General features: G+C 42.5%; 1 protein-coding gene across 6 annotated transcripts in view; it reads right to left on the bottom strand.

The window, feature by feature from the left end:
• Positions 1–539: 539 nt before the first annotated feature.
• The window catches only part of ACVR2A (activin A receptor type 2A), a 112,902-nt gene continuing 101,204 nt past the window's right edge, over positions 540–12,237 (bottom strand). For all 6 annotated transcript variants that reach the window (XM_053263727.1, XM_053263745.1, XM_053263704.1 and 3 more), the window contains 2 exons: positions 12,099–12,229; positions 540–4,339 (listed from right to left, as the gene is read on the bottom strand). In XM_053263727.1, coding sequence (XP_053119702.1) covers positions 4,145–4,339; positions 12,099–12,229 — 326 coding nt within the window. In that variant the 3' untranslated portion in view covers positions 540–4,144. The remainder of the gene's footprint in view (positions 4,340–12,098; positions 12,230–12,237) is intronic.

The raw sequence follows: 12,237 nt of genomic DNA, 5'->3' as shown, positions 1-12,237 counted from the left end.
TAAAGATATTTGAAGGACACAAATCATATAGGTGGGACGAGCAAAGTAGTTGGCTACCACTCCATTTCTCAGGACAAGAGTGATGATAGCGCTCCCTAAATGTTAAGTTCCTTTGTAAGAGCAACACTGAGCCAAGAGTATACTTTGCTGTCTGCTCTGTTTAATATTAAAGTGCTAATAGAAGAACCATCAAGCTTATTTAAAATATTTAATACCCACCTTTCAGGCATATGATCTATGTCAAATGGTAAATCTGACTCGTCTTGACCAAGTCCCATTGAAATTAATGGAATTTGGTCATTACTAATTGCTCAGTATGCATAGCTAATACCAGTGTACTCTCCAGTTTCTCAACTGTGTGTGGAATGAGTTTTTTTTCTGCATGCCAATATCAAGACAAAATGTACACATGCATTCAGAGTGTGGCCTTCCTGATTTCACCTGAGCAGACATCAAAAACCTGTGAGTGTGTGCACGCCTTAGAGGGAACACAGGTATTATAGTTTGGATTGGACAAGCAATCAAGAAGTATGCAAGTCTTAGTAGTCACTTAATTTTTTATTCATCTTTCTGTTGGGATAGGGAAAGAGCATACATTTTATTTATACAATATTTAACAATCACTTGTATCCAGGATGGGTTTTTTTAAATACTTGCCAAAAAATTGCAAGTCTAATTGACAGTAGTACAACAACCTGTGCCCAGAACACTGACAAGTACAGAATAAAGCTAAAATAATTGCGTACCAATATTTTGAGAGGTAACAGATCTTAAATGGACTGAGTGTGCATTAAAAAAAAAGTACTGCTGGTTGAATATCTTGAGGTAAATGGTGTTCCAACAAGGATAGTATTTATCATTTTGCTCAGAATCCTGTACATAGCTTTCTGCATCTTATACCAAATATTCCTAATAAAAATGCTTTAAAAAGGTTAAAAAGAGAATACTGGAAAAGAAGTCAACCAACCAGTCACCTCACTTTGTTAACTACAATCAGTAATTCTGTAGAACTGTAGTATGAACAATATTTATTACTACTACATCTGATTACACTTTAGTTATGCAAGAGCTACTCCACATGGATTTTGCTATCAAAGAAGGTATAAAGTTGTGTATTTCAATCGACTCATTTTCAGAATACCACCATGAATGAGAACGCTAGGTCAAGAACTCCAACAATTACGAGGCACGATCTGTTCTGAAATGCTAAGTTATATTTAGTAGCAACTGTACAAAGAGTAGTCATGCATCATCATGTGATATAAAGTTCTTAGCTTCTAACACAAACTGAAAAGGTATTGCAGGGTTTAAATTTTTGAGTTGATCACAAAACTGGCTAATCTTAACTCCTGTGGCAATTATATGGCAGCCAACTAAGTAGACACGGGCAAGCCAAAGACAACTGAAAGCTTGAGCTACAGGCCTAGCTTTTCTTCACAAGTCAAAAATACAAAAGGAAACCACCAGAGCTGGCCAGATCCACACAAGCTGTATGATTCAAATACATAAAGCGACAATGGTCACTATCTGCCAAAAAGCAGAGAATCTCTCTTAGCTCAGATGTTAAAGTGTTGGCTTTTATCCGTGGGCCTTGGCTTAAGCATTTTAAACTTGTCAACCTCTAGATTTACTGTACTGTATAAGTTAGAAACATGATGTTGAGATTCCCTACGAGACAACATCTTAAATCTGGATCAAAGTAGTTCCGTGACTTCCGCCAATTCTAGTAAAGGTTTAATAATTATAAATGTTTTTTTGCTGAATGATGTATTGTTCTCTTTACAAATCTAAACAAAGTACTTCAACCACTTATTTGAGGGATTGCAAAAGGCATTTTAAGTAGAAGACCTATTGCCATGCTTGATTGTCAGTTTTGATCATTTCCCCATATGACCTACAAAACAAACATTCACAAAAATACACAAGATAGTTCCCACCTGATTCATGGGCCTTGTTGGCGGAAGTTAATGTTTGATGGAAAGCAGCTCTACGAAAGTTTGGGGTAAGTTTCCCAAGACAAGAACTGCAACTATATTTTCAACCAGAAGTAGTTCTACTTACATGCTTTAGGATAACCAATGGTGCTATTCTTGCATTTTCCTAATATAGACATTTCCAATTTGATGAGAAACCAGATCAATCTGGTTCAGAGCTTTTTAGACATGATTTGTTGGGATGCCATATCAGTTCCCAGTATTAGGTACAGGCCCTCTCAGGAGTACAGACAGGAAGTACACTACTTGCATACATCTTGAAAATATAGCATGTGGATTACTACGCATACAGATCTGTATAAATACAGACTGCACACAACTGTACATACGTTTAATAACATCTGAACATGGCAAATTGAAATTCAGTTAGGGCATGGGGTTCGTAAGCTGCCATAAGACAGACCGTTTCTGGGTGGTGTGCCAGTTGTATGTGAACACCTTTGCTGTCACCCTTTTCCTTCCTACTTTAGTGTTTGGGGACCAAAATCTTGTTTATAAACAATTCCTCTTTGTTCCCAGAGATTCCGCACATCAAAACACAAGATTGGTCTAATAAATAACTGATTAGAAGAGAACATTCACAGTGAGCTCCTGATTGACATTAAAAATTTCTCTTGTACATCTAATGCATGATTAAAAAAGACTTGACCAGAATCTCATAATACTGGCTACTGTTTATTCAGTACTGTCGTTTTATAGAGAGTTAACTCATACTTTGGCGTGTATAAGTGTAGGTGATCAAATAACTATAACATATTATTACTTTTGGCACCTCTCTCCTAAGTGCCCATAACTTTTATCATAAGGCTTTACATCTTAAATTCCTCTTGAATACAAGTTTTAATTTAAAATTTGCAGGGCTTTTTTGCTAGACTGTGCTACATTATCTCTACAGGAGTAATTGCATATTTGATGGTAAGCATTTAAAAAAAAAAATACATGTTTCTGGTTTGTTTTTGTTTTCTGTGACCATAGGGTAAACCTATGCATCACAACAAATATTACTCTGACAAGTCGGCACCAAAAATCAAGTGTTTTGAAGCTACAAAAGGCAACGCATAGAGTGAGGAGTTCTCGATAATGAAGCTTCCTGAGGTGATCCTGAAGTAGTGATACAGTGGAAACTAAGTTCTGTTGAAACAGAAAATATGCTCAGCAGAACACTTTTACATACATAAATGGGAAAAGCTTTTTTTTTTTTTTTTAGTTAAGAGCTTTCCAGTGCCATAGCTCACAATTTTTTTTAGAAGTCATGCTTTAAGTTTTCAAATAACCGTCAGACACAGCAAACCTAAATAATATTTAGTAAAAATTAATGTATGAAATATTTTGGGAACTGGAGGTAAAATAAAGCTTTAAACTAAAAATGGGGAAATTGCAATTTAAACACTTTTTTACACACAAGCTAGAACAAGGCAAGGCTAACACACTGTTTTAGGAATGGCCATTGACAGTTGGCACGAAGCACAGCGTACCTTTAAAAAAAAAACCCAAACACTGTGAATCTGTAATACATCATTTACAAAATCTGGTTCAATTTATTTCAGTTTGTTAGTGTTGTCAATTTCACAATTTAGCAGAGGTGGAACTGAGGTATACCTTGTTGAGGGAGGTTAAGTAATGCTTGGAAGCCTTTTTGCTAGATCCCACTTTGATTACATAGAACAGCAGCACACTAAACATTCACAAGCTGTGTCATATTGGCATTACAATAGTCATTTATATAAACACAACAGCAAATGCAATAAAAACAAAGTTACCCTTTTTTCTTAAATCTGAAATGAAATGTTTGATTTAAAAAAAATAGCAGTAGTTCGTTTTAAGGAATTAGTCTCTGACACTTTAAGAAATAGTATGTCAGCTTTTAAAATGTTTGATTAGCTGGGATAGGTCCATATTCTTCAAATAAGTTCATTATAATCATTTTGCCACTTTTCTCAGTTGCGTGTCCTTCAGGCATATGCAAAGAATGCAGCAAGTCTCCTGGATCCATGTCTGAAGGACAAGGAGTCTTCCTACTGACCCTCTGAAGACAGACTTACCATTCCGCATTTCACGCTCAAGACTATTTTGACCAGAAACAGGCCCATTAGCTTAGCAGCTCTAGTTTAGAGAGTCTTATTGGTCAAGATGTGTGACCAGTGCAACTATCATAGACTGGATTCTTTGGGAGGAAAGTCCACATTTGTCACCATAGTGACCACAGTCACAATGTCCTCTGTTGTTATAATGTTTGTCAGTCTTTGCATCTGAATAATCCGCTCCTCTACACAGCCTGCTGATAATCTGGCTTCTGCATCATGATCCCAACACTCTTCTATTGTTTCACAGAGCATTGCCATTCCCTAAAACACAGAATTCAGATGTATACATTAGAATCAAATGGGTTTAAATGCAAAGAAAAAGAATTATAATTAAGCTTAAATTCTGTCAAAGTTCAAGATTTGATCCAGACAGTGTCACAAGTGAAAGGTATTCCCTTCAAATGGTGTTTGCAGAGCCTTCCGATCTGAATGAGCTTTTCCCCATAGAACCCTCCCCATCTTCTGAAGTCCTGTTTTTCACAAATTAGTTTAATGAGAAATCAGAACAAGGCTTTTCCAACGAACACAATGACCCTGTGAAGGCTTCTCCTGGAATGTCTGCCAATATCCAGTTTCTCACAGACTGCCCAATTGACGATCTGCAAGATGAACATCAACGTTTCCATCCACCACTTAGTACTGCAGCAGGGACGGTTCGGGAGGGGTTATGACTACAAAGGATCACTTCCAGTTACAGGTAAGCAACCTGTATATCTGGATCGTGATCCGTTGTAGTCATAAGGAATGGGTGATTAGCAAGCTTTCCTTCCTGGAGGGGGGTGCAGTACACCGCAGCCTATGTGAATGTTTTTAGAACATTTATCCCAAAATCTGCTGCTTTCGCCATTCTCAAATCTAAAGCATAATGCTTGATGAACGGCTGTTGAGAAGACCATGTGGCTGCCATGCATATATCCGACATCCTAATGCCCTACAGGTGAGCAGCTGACGTGGTGTACGCCCTGGTCGAGTGAGCAAGGCGACTCCCTGACACTTATATGTCAAGCAAATCAGTTCCACCAACCAATGCGCTAGATGCTGGTGTGAAATTGGGTAACCTTTACATTTCCCTCTAAAACCAACAGTCTCCTTGTTTTCCTAAAGTCATGGGTTCTTTGTAAATAAAATAGAAGCGCCCTCCGCACGTCTAACGAGCGGAGCGCCATTTCCAATGGTGTTTCCGCCTCTTGAAAAAAGGTGGACAGGGTGATTTTCTGATTTAAATGGAAGTCCATCACTATCTTCGTGCGAAAGCGTGGGTCTAATCTCATGACCACTTTGTGGGGATAGAATTGGGTATATGGTTTATCTACCCGGACGGCTGTCAGCTCACTTACTAATTTCACAGATGTAATTGCCACTAGGAAAGCGGTCTTTAGCCTAAGTAGACTGAGGGGCTCAAATGGCCCCTCTGTCAATGCTGACAATACCAAGGACAAACTCCACTGCTGTATTGGCCATCGTATAGGCGGATATAAATTATTTAATCCTTTCATGAAGCGTTTGCATTCCGGATGGGAAAACACAGTCATCCCATCCCAACCCTTGTGCCTTGCTGAAATGGCCACCAAATGTATTTTGACAGACACATTTGCTAAGCCCTTTAGCTTCAAGGAAGTTATGTATAGTAATACGCCCCAAGGAGTGGCCTGTTAGGGCCTGACTCCTCTAACCTGCATATTAGCCTTAAAATGCTTCCATTTACTAGCGTAATTCCTTCAATTGCCCACTGTTTAGCAGGATGTTTTTCATAGTCTGATCCTCCAGGCTGTCATTTTTAACGCGTGGACCTCGGGGTGCAAGATCTCTCCTTGGTCTCTTTGTAACACGTCTGGTGCCTGTGCGAGCTTGAGGAAGGTCCCCTGCGACAACTGTAGAAGTGGTGCAAACCACAGTTGGCGTGGCCACCACGGCGTCAGTAGAATGCAGTTTGCTTTGTCCCATATCACTTGCGCCAACGCCCGTCCTATTACTGGCAATGGCAGAAACAGTTAAAGAAGTCCAACACCCCATGTATGTTGGAACACATCCCCCAGGGACCCCCGTCCAATGCCTGCACGAGAGCAGTAGTTTGCACATTTCTTGTTGGCATGTGCTGCAAATAAATCTATCAAGGGGGTCCCCCAGGCGTTGAACACCTTCTGGAGGTACACTGCCTTTATCGCCCACACGTGCCTCTGGTCATAATCTGCAACTCTGCTGAGGCTGTTGGCTAGGTGATTGTCACGCCTCGTATGTGGAGTGCAGCAGGATAGACAACATGTTGTATGCACCATTCCCATATCCTCTGAGCAAGGAGACACAGTGATATGGAGACTGTTCCGCCCTGGCGATTGATGTAGGCAATTGCCGTCATGTTGTCCAATTTTATCTGAACAACTGTCCCCCGTAACTGAGGTTCAAATGCCTTCAGGGCCAGAAACACAGCCATCCGTAGTTGATATGCTGTCTGTATTGAAGATGCGTCCAAGTTCCTTGGATGCAATGGCCGTTGCAATGTGCCCCCCAGCCTATTAACGATGCATCCGTCGTTACCCACCAGTCCGGGGCCAGTGGCGCAAATGACACTGCCTGCGTCAGATTGTGCTCTTCCATCCACCAGCGCAAGCTCTCCAAGATCAACCTTGGGATGTCCAAGCGCATATTCTGGCTGTCTATATTGGGTCGGAAGTTGCGGAAAAACCAGTGTTGTAATGTGCGCATGCGCAACTGTGCGTACAGGACTGTCGTGGCACAGGAGACCATCAGACCCAACAGCTTCTGAATCTCCACCGCAGGTTGTCGTGGACTTTCCACAAACTGCTGAAGGAGCAAGTGAATTTGCCATATGCGTTCTTGAGATAAAAACGCTCTTTTCTTTTCTAAATCCAGTACTGCACCTATGAAATTTATCCGCCTCATAGGGATGAGGTTTGACTTTTTCCAAATGATATTCACCTTAAGGTCTTCGAGCAGGTGGAGCATGTGTTGAATTTGTTCGACCAGTAGCTCCCTGCTGTAGCTTACTAGGAGCCAATCGTCTAAGCATGGATAGACCATCATTCCCTGTGTTCTTAAGTGGGCCACCACCACTGCCATCACCTTGGTGAACACTCTTGGTGCCGTTGACAGCCCGAGAGGTAGAACCATATATTTGTATACGTGTCCCCCCACTGTGAACCTGAGATACTTGCGGTGATTCTCCTGGATGCCCACATGGAAGTATGCATCTTTCAGATCCAAGGTCGCCGCCCACGACCCTTGGGTCAAGAAGGGCAGAATAGACTGTAGAGCTGTCATTCTGAATTTTTTGGTTTGAATATAACAGTTGAGATCCCAGAGGTCCATTATTGCCCTGATTCCACCACCTTTCTTCAGAATCTGGAAGTACCGGGAGTAATATCCCGTGAGTCTGTTCGCCCACTGCACCAGAGCAATTGCTTCCTTTTCCAGTAACACTTTCACTTTGTCCTGTAGTATTTCCGCGGCTGCAGTGAACTTCATGCCTGAAAACCGTGGCTTGGCCTTGAACTCCAGCGCCTAACCCATCTGTATTATACTTAATACCCAGCACTCTGATGTTATATTATCCATGCTTGAGCATGGCTTGCCAGTTTGATGGTATTCCTGGCAACTACAGGACCGATGGTAGGGGTCCTGGCATGAATGGCATACAAAGGTGGTATGGAGCCAATGTCGTGGTTGAAGGACTGTTAGAGTGTGCAGTGGATGGAAATTCCTGTCAAAAGTTCTGTTTTGGAGTGTCCTTATTTGGACGAGTAGTAGTCCCCTTTGTTTTCTGGTTAAATCCTTTAGACCGCATTAGAGTCTGTACAGTTTTTTTGAATTCTCTCCTGTCTTGGTACTTGTAGGATCTTTGTCGAGAAAAGGCACGGCCCTTTGACGAATTCCCCGTCGACCCAGAAGAAGTCATGAAGGTGCGAGCTGTAAACTTTGGGTTTTTTTTAAACAATTCCATTGTTGAATTCATATCGTCATGAAAAAGGCCTTTCCCATCAAAAGCCAGGCCTTCTACTCTTTCTCTCATGTCCTGTTGCAGGGACATGGAACGAAGCCAGGCATGTCGGCGCATGATTACTGCCGTGACCATCATGCGAGATTCCGTCTCAGCAAGATGTTTAAAGGCGTTCAGCTGTTGTCTAGTTACTGCAGTTTTCTCATAGACCTCACTGAATTTCCACTGAAATTCCTCAAGGGTCATGGATGTAGAGTCCTATAACAGGGAGTCCCATAACAGGTGTCTATAACGAGCCATGCACGCTATATAATTAGCAATGCGCATCGCCAGGCTAGCTGTACTATAACTTTTTCTATCCATGACATCAGTCTTTCACCCTTCTTTATCCCCAGGCGTTATATGGCAGCGTCCACCCCAGGATGTCGAGGCACAGTCCACAACTAGCGAATTAGGAGAGGGATGGTGCAAAAGGTAAGTGTTGTCGTCTTCAGAGATTCTGTACAAATTCTCTAAGCGTTTCGAAGTGGGAGTGGAGATATGAAAGAGTTCCCACGCTGTTTTGGCGACTTTACTGATTGCCGGGATCATAGTGAGTGCTACTGGATGGGATGTCTTGGACCTGCCTATCATCTTGTACACTGGGTCTACAACCTTCGCATCCAGGGATTTCAAATCCATCCCCAGTGCGTCTGCAATGTCCAGGATAAGGGCATGATATGCTTTCAACTCCTTTGTATGAGAAGTAGAAAGTCTAGGTGGCACATCTGATGGTGGGTCAGACCTCCTGCTGGTGTTATCAATCTGAATCCGCCAAAGATTCCTCTTCCATGTCGCAATCACCCAGTGAGGAGGGTGGTTCTGAGGGCAGAGGGGTTGACTTTCGCTTCCTCTTTCCGCTTGGTTTTTCTAGAGGTTGTGGAGGTGCTGCCTGTAACTGAATAGCAGGCTCCTGTGATATTACTACTGGTTGCGGCATATGAAGCTGGGATGGATGGTTGCCCTGTCACTGTGCCTGTCCAGGTATCTGCATTGCTTTCCACCACAAATAATCAGCATAATCATCAGGCAATGTATTGCGGAAACTGCAGGAATGCTCTGGCTGCATAGGTGACAAGCAGACTCCTTGTTGTTCCAAGTGTTGGCCGAAGGCTGAGTTACAGATATACGTCCAGGATCCGATGTCACAGGCTGCGTCGATGTCGCAGGCTGCATCAGCATCGACAGCCCGCGTCAGTCCAGTACTTGTTGAATACGCAGTGGCGAGCAAGAAGGCGTTTTAGGCGGTTGTATGGGCTCATCCTCATCCTGCTCAATGTCAAGGCCAGTGCTCAGGAGCCCATGGAAGGTCGATCCTGATGGTGTACTCGACGAGTCCATCAAGTCTCGAAGTTCAGTATATTGCTCGTCCTGCGCACGCAAGCCTGATGTCCTTGGTGTTGGGGGAGACTGAATCGGGGTTCGAGCTGGAGACAACAAACAAATAACCTTTCCCATTAGTATTGAAGTGGTTGATGTCGATGGGGCGGATTGCATCATTTTTGTAGACGCCAACATCGATATGCGAAGTTGTGCCACAGGCGATGCAGACGTTTGAACCGAGCCACCCGACATCAGGCGCAGGTCCGGCATCGAGCATGTACTACGTGCAGTTGGTTCACTTGAGCCACGGAAAGGGACGGAGGCAGACTCGTTCGAGTCACCCTCAAAAATCTGCGCCGACACTGGGGAAGGGGTGCGATGCTTTTTAACCAGTGGTGCCCCTGAACCCCCGGATCCGTGGTGCTCACGTTCCTTATGCTTATGGTCTTTCTTTGAGATATTTTTTGGTCTCTTAGAAACATTCTCTCCAGACTTTGCCATGCCTGTCGACGTGGTTTTAGACTGCTGGCAAGCAGCTCCGCAGACATCTGGTTTCGCCCCTTTTGTCACCTTCAATGTTGTAGTGCTCAATATCAGGTTAGTAATCAACATTGACGGAGAGTCTGGCGAAACATTTGGGCATGGTGTTGGCGGACGGAGTGCTTTGTCATATAATGCAGCCTGAAGTTGTAACGCCCTATTTAGTCTAGTCTGTTTGGAGAAGGAGCAACAAACTTTACATGTAGTAGTATTGTGCTCCTCTCCTAGACACATCAAGCAAGCGTCATGATAATCTGTCGATGAAAGTTTTGCACGGCACTTAACGCACCGTTTAAAATGTTGTTTTAGCTTCCATCGTCCGAAACCAGTCCTAAGTCAGTAACCAAAATAGCCAAATAATCGTTTACCAGAACCAGTGCGTCTTGCAAATCCAGTCAGTTTGCCAATCCGAGTCAAGTCTGTAAATAATATCAGTCAAAACCAAAGCCAAGTCCATAATCCAAGTCAAATTCTGTAGTACAAATCCAAGTCAGTATTTAGTAAAGTTAGTCAAGTTCCGAGGAGCTACAGCTACGAGGTTTGAACACTAAGGCGGTCAAAGAGAAACTGGATAACGGACGCCCAACCGCCACTCTTAACTAACTCAGCACTGCACGTGCAGGCGGGGTGAGGTGTCACAAAGAGCTACTCAGTCAGCCCATGAGGTCCCTGTGGAGGCGCAGAACCCATTCCTTATTACCACAACGGATCACGATCCAGATGTAATATTTTCACTCAAGAAGCATTCTTCAAAATGTGTTATGACTGACTGAACTGATGTCGTTTCTAAAAGCACTCTAGTTTCTGCACAAGAAGACAGAACTCCCTATTTGAATCAACAGAATATACAAGTGCTTCATGCAATCTTGCAGTTTACACAACCTCCTGTAAAGAAGCTATCACTATGATTGCAACTACATGGATGAAGAGAGTAAGTGTTAAGAAGCAGCAGTCACACCCACTACTGAAATCCTGAGCAAACACTGCCCTTTCCGCCACACCAGCTCTAAGATATAGGGCAAAATCTGGCTAAAGATATATCCAATTGAAATGGATACAAGTTGTGAAAAAGTTCCATCCATTAAGGCTGTTTAAAGGCGCTGGGTAGGGCTGCTCATGTGAAGTGCCGAGATCGAGGCAAATCCTGGTGCTGCCCTGCCAGGTAGCCTGGGATTTCCCCCCTAGAGGGAAATAAGATAAGAAGGCGCCTAGAGTGCTCAGCTCATGGAGAAATCCCCCAATGCACCATGCTCCTCACAGCACTGTAGGATTTCTGGAGGCCAGGGTCCGTTTCCCTGGCCTCTAGAATGCCACATGGATCACAGGTCATGTGGGTGTGCGAGCCATACTGCCTCAGGACCACTCCGAATTGTCTGTGGGGGGGGAGGTGCTGCCTTCCCTGCTCCCAGCCTGAATTGAAAAGTTGTGAGCACAATTGAGTTAGATCCTAACTCACCACTCCAAACAGCATTCCTTCCATTCATGGAAGAAAGAGTACTTGAGAAAGGAATCCTCTCATAAAGGCAACCCCCCTTCTGAATGCAAGGAACTCCATTCACAGGGCAGTAAGCTAAGATCCAACCCCAAAGCTTTCAATGGGATTCAGCAGAAATTAATTTTTGAAGTACTGTTCCTGTATTTTTCCAAATATCTATTAATAGGATAGTCATATTAGAAGTAAACTGAAAATTATTACATCCCATTAAAAACCTGAAAGTAAAACACTTAAAAATATTTTGCTGTATGTAAGATCTCTTCCAAAGTGAAGAACAATTCAAGTATTCGGATTTTTTTTTATTTTTATAAGACAGGTGAAAGTGTGTATGGAATTTCATTCCAGTTTCAAACAGAAGGTTCAGTATTAATTTGCAATCCTGATTATGTTACTGCTTTTCTAACTTGAACGGTGAGGTGTTTTGAGGCTTTTAATTCTTTGTTTTTGTATTTGGGATTTGTGGTGTGTTATTTTATGTACTGTAGTGCAATTTTCTCTCAGGAAAGTGGGATATATGTTTTTGTTAAAGCTAATTTCTATTATTTTAAAATGGTTTTAATTGATTTTATTGATTTCTATTGTTTTAGGTTGTATACACCACTCTGAGATTTAGTTGTTAAGCAGTTTATAAATATAATAAATATAATGCCATAGTATTAAATACTTACAGCATGCTTCTGCCAACACTCTCTCAAAACAGGCCTCCTCTTTTTATGTACTACCACTTCCTGCATATCTTCAAGCGAGGGATGCTGGCCTACTTCTTCTTCAAAAGGCAACATATACTCATCCACAGGTCCTGTATTT

This window comes from Hemicordylus capensis, chromosome 1, assembly GCF_027244095.1.
Source record: "Hemicordylus capensis ecotype Gifberg chromosome 1, rHemCap1.1.pri, whole genome shotgun sequence".
NCBI classification, from domain to species: Eukaryota; Metazoa; Chordata; class Lepidosauria; order Squamata; family Cordylidae; genus Hemicordylus; species Hemicordylus capensis.
The sequence above is the reverse complement of the archived record's forward strand: the minus strand, read 5'-3'. Positions and strand labels throughout refer to the sequence as shown.